At 41.8% G+C, this 24,829-nt stretch overlaps 1 protein-coding gene across 2 annotated transcripts in view; it reads left to right on the forward strand.

Annotated features, from left to right (window-relative positions):
- The window catches only part of INTS4 (integrator complex subunit 4), a 92,367-nt gene that overhangs the window by 59,846 nt on the left and 7,692 nt on the right, over positions 1-24,829 (forward strand). The window contains exons 16-22 of one of the 2 annotated variants that reach the window (XM_036324863.1): positions 6,569-6,662; positions 9,345-9,425; positions 11,978-12,108; positions 19,243-19,272; positions 22,020-22,079; positions 23,563-23,722; positions 23,940-24,083. In XM_036324863.1, the coding sequence (XP_036180756.1) occupies positions 6,569-6,662; positions 9,345-9,425; positions 11,978-12,108; positions 19,243-19,272; positions 22,020-22,079; positions 23,563-23,722; positions 23,940-24,083 (700 nt within the window). The remainder of the gene's footprint in view (positions 1-6,568; positions 6,663-9,344; positions 9,426-11,977; positions 12,109-19,242; positions 19,273-22,019; positions 22,080-23,562; positions 23,723-23,939; positions 24,084-24,829) is intronic. The other variant, XM_036324864.1, reaches the window with a different exon arrangement.

Consider the following 24,829-nt stretch of genomic DNA (forward strand, 5'->3'; position numbering starts at 1 on the left):
TTCATGACCACCAAACCAGTATTACATAAATGTTAAAGGGTCTTTTTTAAGGAGTAAATAAAAAAAGATAAAAATATGAATAATGAAATGGTAATAAATACATATCTATCAATAATCGAATCTAAAAAACAAAATAAATGAATAAGCAGAACAGAAACAGATTCATAGATACAAAGAACATTTTGATGGTTGCCAGATGGGAAAAGGTTTGGGGGATGAGTGAAGATGGTGAAGGGATTAGCAGTACAAGTTGGTTGTTACAGAATAGTCATGGGGATGTAAAGTACAGTGTGGGGAATATAGTCAGTAATTTTGTGGTAACTATGTATGGTGTCAGGTGGGTATGGGATTTATCAGGATGGTCACTATGATGTCTGATCACTGGGTTGTACAACTGAAACTAATATCGTATTGTATGTTAACTATAATAAACAAATTTTTTGTTGTTGTTAATCTTCACCCTAGGATATTTTTCCATTGATTTTTAGAGTGGAAGGGTAGGGGAGAGACAGAGAGAGAGAAACACCAATGTGAGACACATCTATTGGTTGTCTCCTACACACCCCAACCGGGAATAGGGCCTGCAAAAGAGGTACTTACCCTTGACCAGAATCGAACCCCAGGACCCTTCAGTCTGCGGATCGATGCTCTATCCACTCAGCCAATCTGGCTAGGATGAAAAATAATATTTTTTTTAACTCTATTTTAAAAATATATATTCTATTGATTTTTTAAAGAGAGGAAGGGAGAGGGATAGAGAGCTAGAAACATCGATGAGAGAGAAACATCTATCAGCTGCCTCCTGCACACTCCCTACTGGGGATGTGCCCTCAACCAAGGTACATGCCCTTGACCGGAATCGAACCTGGGACCCTTGAGTCTGCAGGCCAACGCTCTATCCACTGAGCCAAACCGGCTAGGGCAAAAATAATATTTTTTATAAAAAGAAAAGAAATACATTCTTTCCTTAGGAGACTTTTAAGAAATACCAACCCCAAAAACCATGGGATTTTTAAAAATATATATATATTATTGATTTTTTACAGAGAGGAAGGGAGAGGGATAGAGAGTTAGAAACATCGATGAGAGAAATATCAATCAGCTACTTCCTGCACACTCCCCACTGGGGATGTGCCCGCAACCAAGGTACATGCCCTTGACCGGAATCTAACCTGGGACCCTTGAGTCTGCAGGCCGACGCTCTATCCACTGAGCCAAACTGGTTAGGGCCCATGGGATTTCTTGATGAAATTTTTAAAATCCTCCTTTTGCTGTGCATTGTTTCATGTCTCCAAGAAACAGTGCCTGTTTTGTAGCCTGGAAACTAGTCCAGTAATTAAAGAGGTGAAAATGAAATGTTTGTAGTTTGTAATCTGAGTGCAAGAATGAAGATAGCTTTTGAAAAATTATCAGCATTTTGTACTCATTTTGTATTTTCTAACATTCATTGTTATTCCACCAAACTACTAAGAGACATTAATTGTAAATTTGGTATTTAGAGATTGAAAGGAATGTTTAGTCATAAACATTTGATTTACACATCCAGTCTTTTTTGCTATCTTTTAGCAGTGATTTCAAAATGAATGAATTCTGCTGTTTGTGTGAACATTTTTAAGTTTTTTCCTTTCTATTGAATTTATTGGGGTTCCATTGATTAATAAAACTATATAGGTTTAAGGTGTACAGTTCTATAATACCTAACTGTATATTGTATTATGTTCACCATCCCAAGTCGTGTCTCTTTCCATTCCATTTACCCCCCCCCCCGCCCCCTTTACCCTCTCCTGCCTCCCACTCCCTTTTCCCTCTGGTAATGACCATGTTGATGTCCGTCTATGAGGGTGTGTGTTGTTGGGTTTTTTTCTTAATTTCTTTACCTTTATTACCCAGCTCATTCCCTCCACCCCCTGCTTCTGACAGCTGTGAACCAGTTTCTATTTCGGGGTTTTTGGTTGTTTGATTATTTTGTTCATTAGATGCCACATATAAGTGAAATCATATGGTACTTGACTTTCTCTGACTGGCTTATTTCACTTAGTGTAATACTCTCCGAGTCCATCCATGCTGTTGCAAAGGCAAGATTTCCTTCTTTTTATGGCTGAGTAGTATTCCATTGTGTAGATGTACCACAGCTTTTTTATCCACTTACCTATTGATGGGCATTTGGGCTGCTTTCATATCTTGGGTATTGTAAATAATGCAATGAACATAGAGGTGCATATATTCTTTTGAATCACTGTTTTGGGTTTCTTCAGATAAATCCCCAGAAATGGAATTACTGGATCATAAGGTAGTTCTATTTTTAATTTTTTGAGGACCCTCCATACTGCTTTCCACAGTGGCTGCACCAAACTGCATTCCCACCAATAGTACATGAGGGTTTTCCTTTCTCTACATTCTTACTAACACTTGTTGTTTGTGGATTTATTGATGAAAGCCATTCTGACAGGTATGAGGTAGTATCTCATTGTGCTTTTAATTTGCATTTTTCTGATGATTAGTGACAATGAGCACTTTTCATATGTCTATTGGCCATCTGTGTGTCCTCTTTGGAAAAGTGTTTATTCAGATCCTTTGCCTGTTTTTTCATTGGATTGTTTGTTTTTATGCCCGGGTTGTGGGCTCAATCCCTGGTGAGGGACATGTGGGAGGTGGCCAGTCTGTGTTTCTCTCTCATTGATGTTTCTCTCTCTCTCACTCTCTTCCTTCCTCTTCTCAAAAACAAAACAAACAAAAACACATACACACACAAAAAACTCCGCCCCCCCCCCCCCCACACACACACACAAAAACAAGAGTTGTATAAGTTTTCTATTATTGGCAAATATGTTCTTCCATTCAGTGGGTGGTCTTTTCATTTTGTTGATGGCTTCCTATGCTGTGCAAAACTTTTTTAGTTTGATGTAGTCCGTTTGTTTATTTTTTCTTCCCCAAGGAGACATATCAGAAAAAATGGTGCTACACGAAATGTTAGAGATTTTACTGCCTATCTTTTCTTCTAGGATTTTTGTGGTTTTGAGTCTAACATTTAATTATTTAATTCATATTGAGTTTGTTCTTGTATATGGTGTAAAAAGGTAATCTAGTTTCATTTTTTTCACATATCTGTACAGTTTTCCCAACACTAATTATTGAATAAACTGTCTTTACCCCATTGTATTTTCATGCCTCCGTTGTCAAATATTGTCTTCTTTCTCAAGATTGCTGTGACTGTTTGGGGTCTTTTATGGTTCCATGTAAATTTTTGGAATATTTGTTTCTATTTGGATAGGAATTGTGTTGAATCTCTAGATTGCTTTGGGTAATATGATCATTTTAATGATGTTAATTCATGAACATGGTATATGGTTCCACATATTTGTCTCTTCTCTAGTTTCTTTCTTCAGTGTCTTATAATTTTCCAAGTATAGGTCTTTTACATCCTTGGTTAAGTTTATTCCAAGGTTTGTTTGTTTTTATGTAATTGTAAATGGGATTATTTTCTTAGCTTCCCTTTCTGATAGTTCATTATTAGTATATAGAAGTGATACTGATTTCTGGGTGTTTATTTTGTATCCTGCTACTTTACTGAATTCATTTATTCTAGTAGTTTGTGTGTGTGTGTGTGTGTGTGTGTGTGTGTGTGTGTGTGTGTTTGGTGGACTCTAGGTTCTGTATATACAGTATCATGTCATCTGAAAATAATTTTACTTCTTTTTAAATTTGTTTGCCTTTCATTTCTTCTTCTTGTCTGATTGCCGTGGCTAGGACTTCCAGAACAATGTTGAATAAAACCCAGTCTCTCATGACTCTAGTCTGCTCCCGCCATCCCTCTGCTGGAATCCAGGGAGTGTGGCTACAAAGGAGATACTGTGCGTTGGCCCTTTAAGAAGTTGCTTGAGTTTCTAGTGGACTCCCCTCTCTCCTTGGCAGACAGAAACCCACTGCTTTTCACAGCCAGATGTTATATGGTGCCTCTCCCAGGCTCTGGCCTCTGGGCTGGGGAGCCTTATTTGGGCTTAAGATCCCACACTTATCAAGAGAAACCCCCTTGCAGCTGAGATATCCCTCTGGAACCACAGCTGCAGCCCATGGGAGTGGGACCTGCCCTTTTCACGTCTGTCGTTTCTGCCAGTTTCATTGTGGCTTCTTCTCTAAAACCATGGTTATAAGACTTCTCTACAGCTCGTCTTCAATTGGTTATTAAGGTTGAGTGTTGTATATTTTATTTGTGCTTTCAGTTTGGTCCTGGGAGAAAGTGAGTATAGCTTCTACCTTCTCGACTGCCATCTTGGACCCCACCCTATCCCTCTGTATAAACTTAAAAAAAATTTTTTCTTCACAATCTGTTAACTTGTGTTCTTCTAATATTTTTAAATGATACTTATTGCCATCATGTGGACTAAGGATTACTAAAGTGTGTGTTTCTTGAAGGGGCTCTTTTGTCCTGCCACATCACACCTCAGGAAATGTGGTTTAATATTTATCTGATTTTAAATCAGTTATGGTCTCATTTGTATTTTATATAGTTCATAAATATATTAAAATATTTTAATAGGCAAGAAATAAATGAAATGCAATATGATATGGTTGAAAAAAAGACTTTTAGAGTTAGACCCAAGTTCATGGCCTGTTTTTTGACACTTACTAATTCTGCAACCTCAGGCAAACCACTTAACTCTGGCCTTCATTTTTCTTCTCAGTGAAATGAGGTAAATTGCAGTTCACATTGTAAGGATTACATGAGCTCAAATAAGTAAACTCCTAGTACAGTGCACAGAGGAGGTGCTCTTTGTAACTATTTTCAATAGAGTTCTTAGTCTCTCGATCAATATCTAAACTTGTTCTTGAGGATTGTGGGCATAAAGAGGTCCAGAGAGGAAGCACTGGGACATAGAGCATTTTGCTTTGTTCAGTAGGTCAGATTTCCCATAGCTAGTTGGGTTGCATCTTGTTCTGTGCAATTCAGAACAGCTGCTACAGTACAAGGGTTGTAGAAGAACTTAACAATGGCGGCAGTTGGCTAATGCATAGTCAGCTGGCCAGTGTTCTCTGTAATTGTAACAGGAAGCAGAATCTTCATGGAGAAGAAATGGTTCCAAAGTAGAATGATTCAGGGCTGTCTTTGGTAAGAGAGACATTAGAGATGGGAAAAGGAGAGACCAGTTGGTCACTTTTAAAATAGCACTTTTCAAGTATGATTAGTTGGTACAGTGTCTTGACTTTTATTGTGCTGGATTCCCACAATGAGCAGGCTCTCCAGGATCAGCTCAAGCCACCAGAACTCACAAGCGATGATATATAAGCTACAGATCCCAATTTCCTCAGTTACTTTTGGAAGAATTTACTTGGTACCCCTTTCCAGAGCATCTTATCCCTGGTCTTAAGGTCTTAGGAGGCAGCATTAGCTATCAGAAAATTGCCTGAGATTATAGGGAGGGGCTTAGTCCGATGTACAGGCTACTATGAATCGTAATATATTATGCCAGCCCTCAAACAGTTAACTTCCTTCATGACCCAAATCTTCATTTCTAACAGTTATTATTTCTGTGTGAAATTTTGATAATGCCATTAAAAAATAAAGTAGCATTTTTTGAATTCTTGCTGAGATGGATTGTAAGGGGCCTGTTTCTCACAACGCACATACCCCTCCCCAAAAGAGAAGAAGGAAGAAAAGAAAAACAATACTTTTTGTAAATGTATAGGATATTACTAGAAGAACTCAAAAGAAATTGGTAACAGTGGTTCCTCTGAAAGGGTGTACTTGTTAGCAGTGCACAGGTATAGGAAGGTGGCTAATTTAATTGTGTATCTCCTTTAATATCTTTTGAATTCTATATTCTACCAGTATAATTCTTCTATAGCTATATATGTATTATCTATTCTAAAAATTAAAAGTTTTAAATTAGTAATCTCAGCCCCCAATACAACTATTTTATCTGTGTGTCACTTTCTCTTTTCTTGTCTACAGGCAGATTTTTTTTCCCCGGTGGTACAAAAAATACTTGTCCATCGTATAAAACACTTGGAAAATAAAGCCTAGTTGGGAGTAGGCACTAAAAAGCCCCTGAATACCTCTATCCAGAAAACCACTTTGCTCTATTTTTCGCCAGCTTTTACATGGTTGAGATCATATATTTTATTACCATTTTATATTTTAATGGTTATAGAGTATTTATTTCATTGACTGGAAATATAGTAATGTTTAAAATTCCTCTACCATTGAATATTTAACTAGTTACTGGATTTTTACTATAATCACACAATGAGTATTATGAGGCATGGAGCATTTCATTTCTATTGAAGACTTTTCTTAGAATTACTTCTTAGCATAAAGCTACCGATCAAAATATTTGACTATATGTGTGACTTTTATAACAGAGTACAATTTCACTTTCCAAAGAATTATATCAGCTTAATCTACTATCCAGTGTGAGCGAACTACTTCATTATAACCACTCCAGCATTGGATGCTGTTTTAAAATTTATGACCAGTTTACTAGGTGTAAAATGGTAAAATGCTTTGACGTGACTTTTATGTTGCTGTTACTATCCTTGTCCTATGTTTGGCTTGTTTTGTTTACTCTAGGGATCTGCAAAGACTTGGAGAACTTCAGTCTGAATTGGCAGGAGTAGCTGACTTCTCGGCTGCCTATCTTCGGTGTCAACTTCTTCTCATCAAGGTTGGTTTGGACCAGTGGTTCTCAACCTTCTGGCCCTTTAAATACAGTTCCTCATGTTGTGACCCAACCATAAAAGTATTTTCGTTGCTACTTCATAACTGTAATGTTGCTACTGTTATGAATCGTAATGTAAATATCTGATATGCAGGATGGTCTTAGGCGACCCCTGTGAAAGGGTCATTCAACCGCCAAAGAGGTTAAGAACCACAGGTTGAGAACCGCTGGTTTGGACTCATTGTACTTTTGAGTGTGATGCTAAGAATACACTTTAACAGATCTGGCAGAGTTTGAGGCCATAATTGGAAAAATATATGGCCTTCTGCAGCCACAGTAATGGAGAATTATGTATTCTGTGGTGTAATTGTATTTGGCTCTAATTAAATAATTGTTAACTCTAATAGAAATTTGAATTTTTAAAATTTGGTAGCATTCTTTCATCATTATGTAATTAGAGCAGATCAGGTGCATAATCATTTTCTTTAGAATCCCAAGGATTTTCATTGTTTTTTTTAATACTTTGATTAGCAAAGAACTTATATGAACTTTTATTTTCATAATTTCACTTCATCAAAGTAAAATTAGTCAGAGGTTGATTTCATTGCTCTTAAAAAGGCCAACTTGCTGGCATTTCATATAAGGTAGATGATATATCCGTGTATATATACTATATATATTCACACAAAATTTGTACTCAAGAAACTGTTTCAGTTGGCAGAATTGGAAACCAATTAAATGAGTTCAGTAGCTTTCAGCTTCTGCAGCAGAATGCAGAATTCTACTGTAAATTTAAACTTAGGATTTAGGAGAGCCCTTCTTACTGATAAGCCTTTATCTTGGCTTCAGTTCCAAATGTTAGTCTTTAAAGAGATTAATGATATTTATTTAAAGTCAGAACAAATGGAAAGTTTCTTATTTCCCATTGTAAGATGTGTGAGCTTAGGGTTTTGCAAGTTTGTGTGTGTGTGTGTGTGTGTGTGTATATATATATATATATATATATATATATGAATGTGGTTGTGTACACTGGAGTGGGTTGGGATTTAAACAGCCCTTGTTGAGCAAGATAGATTCTTTCAATCATATATGCTTGCATAACCACTACCACAGTCAATATATAGCACATTTCCATTGTCCAAAAATGTTCCTTATGCCCCTTTGCAAAATTGATAGCTTTTCTAAGCTTCTGTGAAACAGGGCTAATAATAACTCGACCCAGGTAAGGACTGGTAACCAGCAATAAGTGTGAGTGCTCTTGGCCTAGGGTCTAGTGCAGGGGTGGGCAAACTTTTTGACTCGAGGGCCACAATGGGTTCTTAAACTGGACCGGAGGGCCGGAACAAACGCATGGATGGAGTGTTTGTGTGAACTAATATAAATTCAAAGTGAACATCATTACATAAAAGGGTACGGTCTTTTTTGTTTTTAGTTTTATTCATTTCAAACAGGCCGGATCCGGCCCGCAGGCCGTAGTTTGCCCACGGCTGGTCTAGACCTATCTAATATGATGGTCACCAGGTACATGTGACTGTCGAGCACTTGAAATGTTGCTTGTTCAAATTGAGACATGCTATAAGTGCAAAATTCACTCTGGATTTCTTAGACTTTGTGTGAAAAAAGCATGTAAGCTATCTCAGTAATTTTTAAAAGATTGATGGCATAGTGAAATGGTGTTATCTTGGATATACTGCATTAACTAAACTATATTTTTAAAATTAATTTTACCTATTTCTTTTTACTTTTAAAAATGTGACTACTAAAAAATGTAAAATTACCTACATGGTTTGTTATGTGTTTCCATTAGACAGTGTTAGTCTAAGTTTTTTGTAATGTCATTGGATTGTGTCTGTAATTAAGAAGGACTGTGGAAATTAGAGACTATAGCAGAGGTTAGACAAGAGGTGAGAGGTGGGCCATATGGTTGGGTAGAAGAGGAGAGAGATAGAAGGTGAAATCTGTGGCTTTACATGTTAGTTTTGAATAGAAATCTTGAGAGAGGGTGTAAACTAGGAAAGCTGTGCCGGTAAGGTGATGGGGCTGTTCAAAGAATAGTGAGCGTGGGGCAAAGAAAAAAGAACCACAGTCGAACAAGAAGGGTTTAGGCAGTCAGGGAACATTGGCTCTGGGAACAAGAAGGGCCCAGAGCCTTGGAAGCTGGCTTGCCTAGACATTCTGGTGAGACCTTCATGGCTCCTATACTCTGCTTGCAAGCACTGGGCCAGGACATATGGCCTTTGGGCTAGGAATTGGATTGAATAGGGAGGAATTCAGTTAGCTCAAACCTTTGGTTTCCTCTCTGTCCATAAGTGGGGCTGTGATTGGCTTAAAGGAATAAGACTGAGAGGAATGCCTGGCCAGTGTTGCTCAGTGGTTGAATGTCGACCTAGGAACCAGGAGGTCAGGATTCGATTCCCAGTCAGGGCACATGCCCAGGTTGCAGGGTCGATCCCCAGTAGGGGGCAAGAGGCAGCTGATCAATGATTCTCTTTCATCATTGATGTTTCTATCTCTCTCTCCCCTTCTCCCTTCCCCCTAGAAATCAATACAAAAAAGAAAAACAAGACTGAGAGGAAGTCCTGATTATGATAGATTTTCAAAGCAAAATAAACATGGCAGTCTCAAATGATATGCCAGTCTTTGTGATCTCTGTGTTCTGTCTTCTCTCCTCTCCTGGTTTGTGTGTAGGCCTTACAGGAAAAGCTGTGGAATGTGGCCGCCCCTTTGTATTTGAAGCAGAGCGATTTGGCCTCAGCAGCAGCAAAACAGGTAAGCAATTAAGACCTTCTACTCCATAGATCTCTGTCCAGGAATTATCTCATTCAAGTTAGAGCCAGAGGCTTTCACACTTCATCTTGGCTCCACAGATCTGATGTGGTCTCTGCAGTCTCAGCCTGTAATGACAGAAGTTAGTGATAGGAGAAGCAGCATAATTAGGGGTCACAGCACTGGTTTTAGAGTCAAGGGACCTGGGTTCTAGACCCAGGTATGCCTCTGATTTTCTGGGTGATATTGACCAGGTTACTTAACCCCCCTGGTTTTTTTCTCCTCTGTAAAATATGGCCATTCTGTGAGATATTTCTAAGATTCTTTTGTGTTCTAAAATATCATAAGTTAGTATTTCAGATATACTAAAATCCAATAAAAACTATCATGAGTCTTCTATCTAAAAATGAAGATGAACTCATTTTCAGGTTATTTATATTTTTAGCCTGTACCATCTCTTGAATGTTAAAAGGTTCTTATGTTTTTCCTCAGTTCATTAAGTAGCATTTCATTTTATTTGCTTTGAGTTTATTTCTTTCTAGCTTTGAGCAATTTCCCTTTATTATTAGGTATTGGGATTTAGTGAACTCTTCTGGATAGTGAACTGTACATAACTGAGTGATTGTGACCAATTAGAAAGCTACATTACAATTCACTAAACAATTTCAAGTTTATTTTAATTAAACCTCACGGTAATTCCATTAGGCAGGAATAAGTATTAAGCTCATTTTATAGCAAGGTTAAATTCATAGAACTATAGGTAATATAGCCTGGGACTTGAGCCCAGACCCTCTGACACCCAGAGTCTGTTTTCTTTCCACTACTCTGTTTAATTTCCCATCTGATCTAGACTCCCTCTCAAACTTTTTTTTTTTTTTTTTTTTTTTTTTTTTTTTAAATATATTTTATTGATTTTTTTACAGAGAGGAAGGGAGAAGGATAGAGAGTTAGAAACATCGATGAGAGAGAAACATCGATCAGCTGCCTCCTGCACACCACCCACTGGGGATGTGCCCGCAACCAAGGTACATGCCCTTGACCGGAATCGAACCTGGGACCCTTCAGTCCGCAGGCCGACGCTCTATCCACTGAGCCAAACCGGTTAGGGCTCCCTCTCAAACTTATTGTAGGGGAGTAGAACTTAATGACAGGAGTGCCAGAATGGACCATATTGGGAACGAGGGGACCAGGGAGCAGGAGTCTGGAAGAAAGAGGGGAAAGGAATTACAAATCTGTGTACCAGATACTGTGTTAAGGTCTTTCCAGGCCCCATTTAATCCTTTACATTTTCTAATGTTGGTCCTATTTCTTCCCTATGTACAGATAGAGTAACTAAGGTACCATATAATTAAACATCTTGTCTTCCTTTTAGTCATAGGCGAGCCTGGAGTTATTTCTCTGACCCCAAAGCCTTCAAAGGGGAAAGAAGCATCATTTGGGTGGCAGTAGCTGATTTGGCTAGAATGGAGCAAGAGTTTAAGATGCACTGGGCCTGAGCTGAGGTCGTAGAGGTTGTTTTCTGCACTTATCCCAAACTCCATGCCTGTAGGACAGTTTGTCTGGATGACTGACAGGTGGTTCATGGTTCTTGATGCTAAATTCTTGAGGGCTTTTCTTGGGAATTTGGTTTTTATATACAGCATATATTCATTTTTCCCCACAGCACAGTGAGTTTGGGTTTAGGGTAACAAGTAGTGCTTTATAATTTTATCTGTGATTAAACTTTCATATTATCACATCATCAATTAAGATGATTTTATTACCAGAACAGAGCCTTTTGTTTTTCAATTGACAAAATAATTTATTTTCTCTTTTTCAAGACATGCTATCCAGTTCTCTCAACACATTAATTTCTCTCCAATTATGTTAATTTATCTCAACATAGGCACTTAAAAATGTTAGTTCAGAATTAAAATATAGGCATTAAAAAAAACCCTCAGTTTAGAGTTTCACCTACAATTCTATGCTGTTCTCAAGGAAGACTTGATTTGTGTGTGTGTGTGTGTGTGTGTGTGTGTGTGTGTGTTAATCCTCACTCAAGGATAATTTTCCATTGATTTTTAGAGAGAGTAGAAGAGAGAGGGAAAGACAGAGATGCTGTTCTCAAGGAAGACTTGATTTGTGTGTGTGTGTGTGTGTGTGTGTGTTAATCCTCACTCAAGGATAATTTTCCATTGATTTTTAGAGAGAGTAGAAGAGAGAGGGAAAGACAGAGATGCTGTTCTCAAGGAAGACTTGATTAGTGTGTGTGTGTGTGTGTGTGTGTGTTAATCCTCACTCAAGGATAATTTTCCATTGATTTTTAGAGAGAGTAGAAGAGAGAGGGAAAGACAGAGAGAAACATCCATGTGAGAGAAACACATCGATTGGTTGCCTCCTGCACAAGCTCCTACCAGGGCCTGAGCCAAGGAGGAGCTTGCAAACAAGGTACATGCCCTTGATCTGAATCGAACTGGAACCCTTCAGTCTGCAGGCTGATGCTCTGTCCACGGAGCCAAACCAGCTAGTGCAAGACTTGATATTTTCACTGATCATTAATTACCTTTTCTTTATAGATCATGGAAGAGACCTACAAAATGGAGTTCATGTACAGTGGTGTGGAGAATAAGCAGGTGGTGATTATACATCATATGAGGCTGCAGGCCAAAGCCTTGCAACTTATAGTAACGGCACGAACTACTCGAGGGTAAGATGTGCAGCTAGCCCAAAGGGGTAGTACGATCCTTTCAAAGACATTCAGAGATCTCACCAAAGTTAATAAGTAAAATGATATTTAGGAAAGATTAGCTAAGGGATGTTAATATACTCTTTTTCAGATATCCCAAGATCTGTTCTCGGATTAGATTAGGTCCCTGGAAAAACCTTCCAGTGGCTCTTTATTGCCTACAGCACAATATAGAACTTCATCTGGAAACATTTGTATTGTCCTTGATAGATTTCTTTTTGTTTGTTTGTTTTGTTAATCTTCACCCAAGGATATTTTTCCATTGATTTTTAGAGAGAGTGAAAGGGATGGGGAGAGACAGAGAGAGAGAAACATCGATGTGAGAGAGACACAGACAAATCGATTGGTTGCTTCCTGCATGTACCGTCTGGGGCTGGGGATTAAGCCTGCAACTTCAGTTTATGCTCTTGACAGGAATTGAACCCAGGACCCTTCAGTCCGCAAGCTGACACTCTACCCACTGCGCCAAACTGGCCTGGGCTTCATAGATTTCTTTTAAAATTTAGTACCAAGAACCATTTTTTCCTCTTCTAAAGGGACTAGTAAACTCTCTCCAAGGCAGTAAAGATTACCTTGTTCAATTCCTGACCTCTCCACTTATTAGTTGTTTGATTACAGTCAGATTTTTAAACCTCTCTATTGCCTCATTTCTTTGTCTGTAAAATGAAAATGATGACAGCATCTGTCTCATGGGGTTTCTATGAAGAATGAATTGGAGCCCAGCCAGCATAGCTCAGTGGTTGAGCGTTGACCTATGAACCAGGAGGTCACAGTTTAATTCCAGGTCAGGGCACATGCCTGAGTTGCTGGTTCGATCCCCAGTGTCGGGTGTGCAAGAGGCAGCCAATGATTCTCTTTCATCATTGATGTTTCTGTTTCTCTCACTTCATCTCTGAAATCAATAAAAATATATTTTTTAAAAATGAATGAATTGGACAATACATGGAAAAGCACTTAGTATGGTACTTGGTACGTAGTAAGAACTCAATTTAATGGTAGCTATTAGACTTTCTGATAATGAGAAATTGCCATATTTCATCAATTAAAAAATGCACAAGTTTTAACTTCTTTGAAACCAAATATTTTGATGCTCTGCCATAGTTTGAAAGTAGGTTTTTTGTTTCTTGTTTTTTCATAAAATAAAAATGCATCTTAAGAATGATGGCATCATAGATTTGATACAGTATGGTATTTCTGTAACTTGTTGCCAGATTGAAAACACATCTGATGCTCAGGACAGCATTTGTTTCAGCCTACATGTGGTACAGAGAAATAAACATGGGTGTTTAAGTAAGCACTGAAAAATACTAGGTCAGAAAGAACATCCCAAATATTATTTTCTTTCTTCACTTATCGTGATGGTGCCAGGTAGTAATGTAATCTTAGAGATATCTATATAGTCATTTAACAAATGTTTAATCTCTACTCCTCAGTCACATCTGAGAAAAGATAGGTGCTTATATGCCATCTATACTTCTTATTTAAAGAAAGTAGATGTATTTTTTCAGTTGATATATGATTATTGTAAAAATTGAAATATTGCAGATAAAGTGAAAGTTGTGTGTTAATTCACCTATTCTTGAACAACTGTAAACAGACTTTTTTCTAGCCAGATACATGTGTAGACTATAAATGCATGTGTATTAACATAAGTCAAATTATAAGATACTTTGCTGTTCTGCCTCCTTTTCTTTTCATCCAACAATATATTTCATCTTTCCGTGTCATTATATAAAGATTATAATATATTTGGTCTTTACTCATGCTGTATTTACATTTTTTATTTGTATGCATTCCAGCTTCTATTTTTCTTTCTTAATTTTTGGTGGATCAATTATTTTCTTCTCCCAGGGGTTTAAAAATTCTGTGCCCTAACTATAACCTATTCAAGTGAAAGGCAGGACATAGTAGTTAAGAGGGCTGTGGTACCTTATTGAATGGGTTCAGATATTGACTCCACCACTTACAAATGTAGTGAGCTTGGATAAATTACATAAACCTTCTGTCCTTCAATTTGTTCCTCTAGTAAATTAGACTGGGATAATAATAGTATCTGCCCCTCTCTCAGAGGGTTATTATAAGGATTATTGAATTTTATATATAAATATTTCCTTACACATTCAGAGTAAACACTTGATAAAAGCTCATATTAGTTGTATAAATATTATTTTCACTATTATATTTTTAATAAATCTATTGAACTTATACTTATTGGCATAAAACAAATAGAACTTATGATCATCTCTATCAAGATCACCTTAGATCAGAATGAAAGTTTTAATGTGATTTTATTTAATTGTCTCATACTATTTAATTTGGAATTTGGTTTCAGCTTATTATGTTTTTACTAGTGACCATGTGCACATATTCGTGCATGTTGAAAGGAAATTAATTAGAAGGTGGCTGGCAGGGTGGGACTGGGAGAAATGGCCCGGACACACCTTGGAGCCATCCTCCCATGGTCCCTCCCTGGCTGGCCGCACCTATGGTGGTGCCATGGCTCGAAGGGCGTCTGCAGAGTGAGTGGGATCCCTCCGGAAGGTGGGGTCCCTCGGCCTGGCCTGCAAAAATCAGGCCAAAATCGGCTCTCTGACATCCCCTGAGGGGTTTCGGGGTGTGAGAGAGCACTCTGCAAAGTTGCTGTCATACAGGGTGTGGAACGCAAATGCAAGTGTGCAGTAAACCAGATTCAGGCTGACAGTGCCCCGGCAATAGCATAGCCCACAGCCAGAGGTAGAATCACGTGGCCCTGCGAGGAATAGGGTTCCCACCTCTCTGGTTTCAGGGTGTGTCACCCAAAAACTGCCACTGCCAAGTCACTGCAGCTTGGCAGCTCCTGAGTTGAGCATCTGTTCCTCAGTGGTCAGTGGGAGTGCACTGACCACCAGGGGGCAGCTCCTGCATTGAGCGTCTGCCCCCTGGTGGTCAGTGTGTGTCATAGTGATCAGTCATTCTCAGTCGTTCTGTTGTTAGGGTCAATTTGCATATTACCCTTTTATTATATAGGATAGAGTCCTGGTGCATGGGTGGGGGCCGGCTGGTTGGCCCTGAAGGGTGTCCCGGATCAGGGTGGGGGTCCCACTGGGGTGCCTGGCCAGCCTGGGTGAGGGGCTGATGGCTGTTTGCAGGCTGGCCAAGCCCCCAGGCAGGGACCTTCACCCCATGGGGGTGTGGCCAGCCTTGGTGAGGGGCTGAGGGATGTTTTCAGGCTGCCCATAGCCCCTTCAGGGTCAGGGGGTCCCGCTGGGGTGCCTGGCCAGCCTGGGTGAGGGGCTGATTGCCGTTTTTAGGCTGGCCACGTGCCCCAGCAACCCAAGCTCCCAGCTTCTCCATTTTTTTTTCTGGGATTTATTTATGTTCTATAATCGAAACTTTGTAGCCTTGAGCGTAGCCCAGGGCTGGCCAGGGCAGGCGGGAAGCTTGGCTTCCTCCATCACTTGGGGCAACCCAAGCCTCCTGCTCATTCCAATTCTGTGGCCGCTGCCATCTTAGTTGGGTTAATTTGCATACTTGCTCCTGATTGGATGGTGGGTGTGGCTGGTGGGCGTGACTTAAGCATAGCGGAGGGATGGTTAATTTGCATGTTTCTCTTTTATTATATAGGACTAGAGGCCCAGTGCACAGAAATTTGTGCACTCTGGGGGGAGGGGAGGTACCTCAGCCCGACCTGTGCCCTCTCGCAGTCTGGGACCCCTCGGGAGATAACGACCTGCTGTCTTAGGCCCGCTCCCAGGTGGCAGAGGGCAGGCCCAATCCCTAGGTGCAGCCCCTGGTCAGGCTCAGAGCAGGGCCGATTGGGGAGTTGGGGTACCGCCCCCTGTCATGCACAAAACAGGGCGGATCGGGAGGTTGCGATGCCACCCCCAGTCACGCTCAGGACAGAGCCAATTGGGAGGTTGGGGCGCCGCCCCCTGTCACACTCAAGGCAGGGTCGACGGGGAGGTTGGGGCGCCACCCCATCTCTCACAGAGCATGGCGGGTCAGGGGGTTGGGGAGCTGCCCCCTGTCACGCACAGAGCAGGGCCCATCAGGGGGGGTGGGGCTTCGTACCCTGTCACACACAGAGCAGGGCCGATAGGGGAGTTGGGGCACTGCCCCGTCACACACAGAGCAGGGCGGATCATGGGGTTGGGGCGCCGCCCTCTATCACCCACGGAGCAGGGCCGATCAGGGGGTTGGGGCGCCGCACCCTGTCACACACAGAGCCGCAGGGCGGATCAGGGGGTTGGGGCGCCGCCCTCTATCACCCACGGAGCAGGGCCGATCAGGGGGTTGGGGCGCCACACCCTGTCACACACAGAGCCGCAGGGCGATCAGGGGTTTGGGGAGCTCCCCCCTATCAGGCACAGAGCAGGGCTGATAGGGAAGTTGTGGCCCCGCCCCCTGTCACACACAGAGCCACAGGGCGATCAGGGGGTTTGGGTGCTGCCCCCTGTCACGCTGCTCCAGGGGCCAGGAGGCCTTGCGGCTCCGCTGATCCCAATGTTGGGAGGCCTCGCGGCTCTGCTTGACACAGGGGTAGTGAGGCCTCGCTACTCCGCTGAACCTGGTGCTGGGAGGCTCCACTGATCCCGGTGCCAGGAGGCCTCGAGGCTCCACTGATCCCAGTGCCGGGAGGCCTTACGGCTCCGCTGATCCCGGTGCTGGGAGGCATATTACCCTTTTACTATATAGGATAGAGGCCTGGTGCATGGGTGGGGGCCAGCTGGTTTGCCCTGAAGGGTGTCCTGGATCAGGATGGGGGTTCCGCTTGGGTGCCTGGCCAGCCTAGATGAGGGGATGATGGCTGTTTGCAGCCTGGCCACAGCCCCTTCAGGGTGGGGGTCCCCACTGGAGTGCCTGGCCAGCCTGGATGAGGGGATGATGGCTGTTTGCAGCTGGTCCCCCCCCTTCAGGGTGGGGTTCCCCACTGGGGTGCCTGGCCAGTCTGGGTGAGGGGCTGAGGGCCGTTTTCAGGCTGGCGGGTGACTGAAGCTCCCAGCCTCTCCTTTTTTTCTTTTTTTTTTTTTATTCTGGGTTTTATTTACCTTCTATGACTGTCACTGGAACTGAGAGCCGACTTTAGCTTTGAGGTTCGGCTCCAGCTCTGAGACCTTGGCTGCTGAAAGCAGGTATCTTGTTTGTTTGGGTTCTATAATTGAAACACTGTTGCATCTCCAGCTCGGCCGGCTGGCTGAAAGCATGGGGATTGTTTAGCTTCTATAATTGCAACATTGTTTCTTAGAGTTGCAGCTCAGAGCCCAGCAGCAGCAGGCGGGGAACCTTGGCTTCCTCCATCACTGGAGCAAGTAAGCCTCCTGTTCGCTTCAGCTGCCTGGCTGCTGGCCGCCATCTTGGTTGGCAGTTAATTTGCATATCACCCTGATTAGCCAATGGGAAGTGTGTTGGAGGTACGGTTAATTACCATGTTTGTCTATTATTAGATAGGACTAGAGGCCCAGTGCATGAAAATTCATGCACTGGATGGAGGGTGGGGTCCCTTCCCCGGCCTGCCCCCTCTCACAGTCTGGGAGCCTTCAGGGGCAGGAGGCGACTCGTCGATTGGGGAAGGCGATGCTCCCATCACACCTCTGCTGCTGCCACTGCCGGCAGCGCAAGCCTTGGCTGGCCCTGGTTACCTGAGCCTCAGGCGGCCCTGGTCAGTTGGGCAGCCACCATCCAAGGTGTGCCTGCACCTCGGGCTTGCCCTGGGTAGCTGGGGTACTGAGGGGACTGGGCACTGCCATCTTGTGGCTGTGGATGCCGCCATCTTTGAGGGCGGGGCAGTCAATTAGCATATTCCCTCCTTATTGGCTGTGGGTGCCGCCATCTTTGTGATGGTGTGAGGGTCAATTAGCATATTCTTTCTTTATTAGATAGGACTAGAGGCCTGTTGCACAAAATTCATGCATGGTGGGGGGGTCCCTCTGCCCAGCCTGCACCCTCTTGCAGTTTGGGACCCTTTGGGGGGATGTTTTCCTGCTGGCTTAGGCCTACTACCCCGGGGCAGTGGGCCTAATCCGGCAGTTGGACATCCCTCTCACAGTCCAGGACCCCGCACTCCTTCCACCTGCCTGCTTGCTGCCCCTTAGCACTGCCGCGGAGGTGGGAGAGGCTCCCACCACCGCTACTGCACTTTTCAGTCAAGAGCCTGGGTTCTGGCTGAGCGGCACTCCCCCTGTGGGAGCACACTGACCACCAGGGGGCAGCTCCTGCATTGAGCATCTGCCCCCTGGTGGTCAATGCACATCATAGCGATTGCTCATTCCGCTGTCGGTCACTTAGGCTTTTATTATGTAGATAAAGTAATACAGCTCTTATTTTAAGAACCCTTTTTTTTTAAGAACCCTTTTTTAAAATATGCATTAATTTTTATACATACATTATCCAAATTATTTGCCCCAGTTTTCCCTCCGCGGTTCTTTTTGTACCACATTTGACTTTTTAAATTTCTTGTTCTCATTCATTATTTATTTGACTGGAACACATTTTCTAGTAGTGTTTTTCAGATTAAGTATGTAAGTAGTATACTCAGTGAGATGTTGCATGTCTGAAACTGCCTTTCTTTGCTCTTATATACTAGTATAAATTAGAGGCCTGGTGCATGAAAATTCGGGGGGTCCCTCAACCCAGCCTGCACCCTCTCTCAGTCCAGGAGCCCTCAGGGGATGTCTGACTGATGGCTTAGGCCTGCTCCCCACGGGGAACGAGCCTAAGCTGCAGTCAGACATTCTTAGCACTGTGGAAGAGGCGGGAGAGGCTCCTGCCACCGCCGCTGTGTTCGCAGCCGTCAGCCTGGCTTGTGGCTGAGCGGAGCTCCCCCTATGGGAGCACACTGACCACCAGGGGACAGTTCCTGCATTGAGCGTCTGCCCCCTGGTGGTCAGTGCACTTCATAGTGACCGGTCATTCCCAGTCATTCTACCTTTAGGGTCAATTTGCATGTTACCCTTTTATTATATAGGATGGAATTCTTTCAGAACTCTAAATATTGCTTGTTGCCTTTTAGTATTTAATGTGCCAGCCAGGATGTCTAATGTGAGTCTGGCTCTCTTTCCTTTGTAGGCAGCTTAATTTTCCTGTCTCTAAGCTGTAAACTTTTCTTTTTCTCTTTAGAATTCAGAAATTTCACCAGGATATGTCTCGGTATGTGTTTCTTTTCAATATTCGTACTGACCTTTATTGGGACTTTGAAGTCTCAACTCTGTTTTTAGCTCAGGTTTCCCCCCACCCCCCTCCATTATTTCTTTAATTACTGCTTCTTCCATCCAATCCAGCCTCATACTGGATGTTGTATCTTCTGGATCTATTTTCTTATATTTTATCTTTCTTCCATATTTTTTGTTTGCTTTTCTACTTTATATTCTGAGTAAATTCCTCACTATACTTCTTTAATTTACCATTTCAGTTTTCATCATTTTTCCTTCTAGTATTCTCTTATTGTTGGTTTCATTATTGCAGTAGTCCTCCCTTATCTGCAGGGGATAAGATCTAGGACCCCCAGTGGATGCCTGAAACTGTAGATAGTATTGAACCTTATATACATTATGTTTTCTTCTATACATACATTCCTTTTCGCTTAAAAGAAACACTCTACAGCTTCTTTTTGACATATTTGAATTGCAACATCACTGCTCTTATGCTTTGGGTTCACTTAAACAAAATAAAAATTACTTGAACACAAGCACTATACGATGCTTAGCAGTTGCTCTGATAACTGAGATGGCCACTAAGTGGCAAATGGGTGCATAGCATATACAGTGTGAGTTTGCTTGACAAAGGGATGACTCATGCCCCTGGTGAGATGGTGTGAGGCTTCTTCATGCTGCCCAGACTGGTGTGCATTTTGACATTTATGAATCATTTATTTTTGGAATTTTCCATTTAATATTTTCAGACCACTGTTGACCACAGGTAATTGAAACTGTAGAAAATAAAAATGTGGATAAGGAGAACTGCTGTACTGGTTATTTGCAAGTGTGCTTTATTCTCTCTGCCTTTTTTGTAGCAATTTCTCTTTATTAATGCAGTACACCTTCAGATCTCTTAAATCTCACGATGGTTACTTAGTCAATTTTTTTAAAGCTTTCTGTGTTTTCATCTCGTTGAGGTCTGCTTGATCTCCTTTACAGCTCCTAATCATCCTCATAACATATAATAATTTTCCATTGTCTTTGCATACTTATACATGAAAGTCTAGACTAGTCTAAGTTGATAATTGGTGTAGGCTTTCCCAACAGTTGTAGATCAATGCTCGATTTCCCTGAATGGGCCTCACTCTTCCACTGCTTTCCTTTCTCACATCAAGGAAAAAGTAGGAGTTCAGAATTTTTCACCAGGATATGTCTTGGTATGTGTTTCTTTTCAATATTCTTAGTGGTAGACCACTAAGTGAATTTCAGTTCCACTCTGGTAGTTCATCAGATTTAAGAAGGTTTCAAGTGCTACCTGTTTAGGAAACAATTTAAATAAATGTTTTATTTTTGTTAATTCTCACTCAAGGATATTTTTCCATTGACTTTTTAGAGAGAGTGGAAGGGAGAGATAGGGACAGAGAAAGAGGCACATCGATTGGTTGCTTCCTGCACCTACCCTGACCAGGGCTGGGGATTGAGTCTGCAACTGAGGTATGTGCCCTTGACCTGAATCAAACCCAGGACCTTTCAGTCCTCCGGCCAAAAGTCTATTCACTGAACCAAACCAGCTAGGGTGATGCTTACCTTATGTAGCATGTAGGTGAAGCTACCTGTCTGTTTTGGGGAAAATTTCCAAACCTTTTTGTATTTTATTGCTTGGAAGCTCTTCCAGCTGGTTTTCTAGAACTAAGCCAGAAAATGGCACTGCTTGGCCAAATTGTTTTCTTTTCAAGCCCCTGCTTAGCTAGAATTCTGCCATCTAGCCCTCACACCTGGAGGTCTTTGGTGGGTTAACCTTTCAATTTCAGTTCCACTCTGGTAGTTCATCAGATTTAAGAAGGTTTCAAGTGCTACCTGTTTAGGAAACAATTTAAATAAATGTTGCTTGTAGAGTAAGTTTCCATTTGCCATTTCTCATTCATTCATTCATTCATTCAACAAATATTTATTGAATAACTGCTTATGTCAGGAAACATCATGGAACTTACATTTAGTAGAAAGACTAACAAAACCTTTTCTCCTACTGCACGAGAATTTGACCTTTGGTTAACTTTCTAGGTCTGTTCCCTGGAAACCTGGTAGTGTCAACTATATTCCTAGGTAACAATGTTATGGTAAAAATGATCTCTCAGAAAATTGCATGTAGACTAGAAGGAACTCTAATGATGCAGATCCCATAGCTTTGGGTTCCATTTAGTACAGCGATTCTTGTAATGGAGCATATCCCTTGTGGGGACCCTGGAAGGAATGCCTATGGGTTCCATAGTGTATGGGTTGTTAGCACCTGTGGAACATGATGCTTCTAAGCCAGGATGGTCTCCACACTTGCCTGATATAGATCTCATTTTGCACTCAACCTGGCAGCTTCAGAGTCACAGCTCCCTGACAGCTCTGTGGGCTGCTGAGTGTACTGCTGCAAGGACTCCCACAGAGGAGGACCATGACACTACACTGCCTGCAAGCTGTACTCCTTTGCTATATTCTTAGTGATTCTGGTGCCAAGGGTGGCCTCTGAGAGTCTTTGATTTTGAACGTCATTGAGCCTAATGGACACTGCAGTGTGTTAGTCGGGTCTTGGGATCCTGGCATATATTTCCTCCTAGGTCCATTAGCAGTCCTGTATTCTCCTAGAGGTAAATTTTTATAGTGTAATATGCTCATTCTCCTTTCATGTAGGCTCAGGATTCTTGGACTTTGGTCCCCACTCCTCGGTTCATACATTTCACAAGCAAATAACTTTTTTTTTCTTTTATCCAGAGTTGACCTCCTATTTGGGATGTGTGAAAAGTTTTTACAGGAAGTGGATTTTTTTCAGAGGTAAGTATATTCCCTCTCTTCTAGTTAATTAAATCTTAGTTATGCAGAGAATATCATTTATAGAATGACAAGAGTGATCACAAGCCAGAATTCTTGGTTTAGCCCATGTAGTCAACCTATTATCTGTGCCAGTGTACTCTCATTAGTGTATTTTCTTTAGTGGTATATAAACCTCTTTAACCATAGCTTCAAACCTAAACATACGATATTAGAATAATAAAAACATCCAGAATCATTTGAATTCAGCACTCAGCTGGACCATAAAAAGACAAGTTTATGTGGGAAAATTCACAAACTCTTGTTGAAAAGTCACAACTTGTCTGTTCTTAAATCAGTGTTTACACTTACATATTTCTCTATAATCTACAAAAACTTATTCCAAAATAAAAATAACTTTTATTTTGGAGAATAGTTTTCTCAGTTCTGTATGATACTAATCAGTTAAAACAGATGCAGTAGATGAGTTGGGAGTCCAGTTAGTGACCAAACCTGTGGTGTGCTGGCAATATAATACCAGGAGGGAGGCATTTATAGGATTTGAAAGCACTCCATTAAATCTGATGGTTCATTCTGCCATCCCTTATCCCTACCACCATGAACTTTACCAAACCTGAGGTTTATATGATTGAACTTTCCAATTCTTTTTCATTTGGGTGATGATAGCTTCCTATAGGGCTGGGTTGCAATACCACCCTTCACCCATAGGTGCTGTTGTCTAGCAAATGAAGTCAAACTCAGCTCTCCAAGATTCTACCTTCAAATCTGAACTAAGTTCATGCCTCTTGGTTTTAGGTTGTCTAAGGTAGTCTGTTCTTGCACAGTTGGGTTGAAGAGCTTTTTGGAAAGGTGACAACTTCTAAATTGCTAAAGTTCCTCATCTGTTTAGAGCTGTAAATTTTTCTTAATTTAGTCTGTGAGTCCCTATACTGATGTCAACTCCTCAGTGATTTTTATTTTTTTTATTTTTTTTACTAATCCTTCCAAAAGGCATAAGTACTGTAGAATTGGTCAAAGCTTGGAATAAGTTAATTACCTTTTTTAAGCCTCAGTGAAATATCCTCTGAGTCTGAGTGTTCCTACCGCTTGAATATAAACTCATTAAGATAGTCCTTTTTTTCCCTTTCACTCACTGTTATGTCCCCAGTGTCTAGAATAGTACTTGGCATTTGATAAATCCTAAAGACATATTTATTAAATTAATTAATAAATCTATAACATCAAAAAATAATTCTAACAGTGCACAGGATTGCTGGGAAAATTAAGTAAGATAATATAAAATACTTAGGAGTATACCTGGCATATAATGGGTTATTCATAAATGACGCTGTTATGAGGACCATGTCAGGAGGGCATAATTAGCTGGCTGTCTCAGTCAGGAACCATGAGCTCCTCCAGTTCGTTACTTTTGGGGCTTGGCAGATATTTGGGGCTCAGCCTGTGGCAAAATGAATGCATAGTCATTTGCTTCTGTTTGTTCCTCCAGGTGTTTCATCGCTGATTTGCCCCACTTGCAAGACAGCTTTGTGGATAAACTTCTTGACCTTATGCCCCGACTCATAACATCCAAACCTGCAGAAGTGGTCAAAATTCTACAGACCATGCTGCGGCAGAGTACCTTCCTGCACCTCCCGCTTCCAGAGCAGGTCAGGGTCTGTGTCATAGCCCTTCAGGCACAGTCTGGCCAGACAGTCAGAGGTGCTCACCTTGATGAGCTTTCATGTTTGGAGCCACGGGGCTAGGGCCTTTCTTCTGATTGGCTCCCACATGCCCACCCATTAGATAAGGAGACAGAAAAGCAAGGATCTTTTTTGTTACCAGGGATGACCTGACTTTAGAATCATATTTTCTTCTTGTTTACAGATTCACAAAGCCTCAGCCACCATTATTGAGCCAGCAGGCGAGTCAGACAACCCTTTGCGGTTTACATCTGGGTTAGTGGTGGCCCTGGATGTTGATGCAACTCTGGAACATGTGCAGGATCCTCAGAGCACTGTGAAGGTCCAGGTCTGTCAATGTTTGGTTCCCATAGAGCTTCTATACTGAGTTTGTGACAAAGAATTAAACTTTAGCAGCCCCCTTGCCTGGCCTGTGTGGCTCAGTGGTTGAATGTTGACTTGTGAGCCAGGAGGTCACAGGTTTGATTCCCAGTCAGGGCACATGTCTGAGTTTTAGGCTTGATCCCCACTGAGGGGCCTGCAGGAAGCAGCCAATCAATGATTCTCTCTCATCATTGATGTTTCTATCTCTCTCTCCCTCTCCCTTCCCCTCTGAGCACAATAGGGAGAGAGCGATAGAAACATCAACCATGAGAGAGAATCATCAATCGGCTACCTCCTGCACACCCCCTATTCGGGATCAAACCCGCAACCCGGGCATGTGCCCTTGACCTGAATTGAGCTCGGGACCCTTCAGATGCTCTATCGACTGAGCCAAACCAGCTAGGGCTAAAAATATATTAAAAAAAAAATAACTTTAGCACCACTTTCATCTCTACCTGAGGATGGAAACTGGGGAGAAAGAAGAGAGCGGTCTTTTTGGAAAAGGACCTGGGCTTGAATCCCAACTTACTTTTGAGTGTGGTCTGGTGCAAGTTACCTTAAGTGCTTCCACAGCTAACAGACAGGAATAGCTGACATTGAAATGAGATGATGCATACAAAGCCCCTGGTGCCCACTAAGGATTCACTAAATGACAGGGCCTTTTCTATTCTTACTAGGTGAGGATAAGACTTGATCTTTTCAGGGCTTCAG

The sequence above is a fragment of the Myotis myotis genome, unplaced genomic scaffold, assembly GCF_014108235.1.
Source record: "Myotis myotis isolate mMyoMyo1 unplaced genomic scaffold, mMyoMyo1.p scaffold_m19_p_10, whole genome shotgun sequence".
Taxonomy (NCBI): domain Eukaryota; kingdom Metazoa; phylum Chordata; class Mammalia; order Chiroptera; family Vespertilionidae; genus Myotis; species Myotis myotis.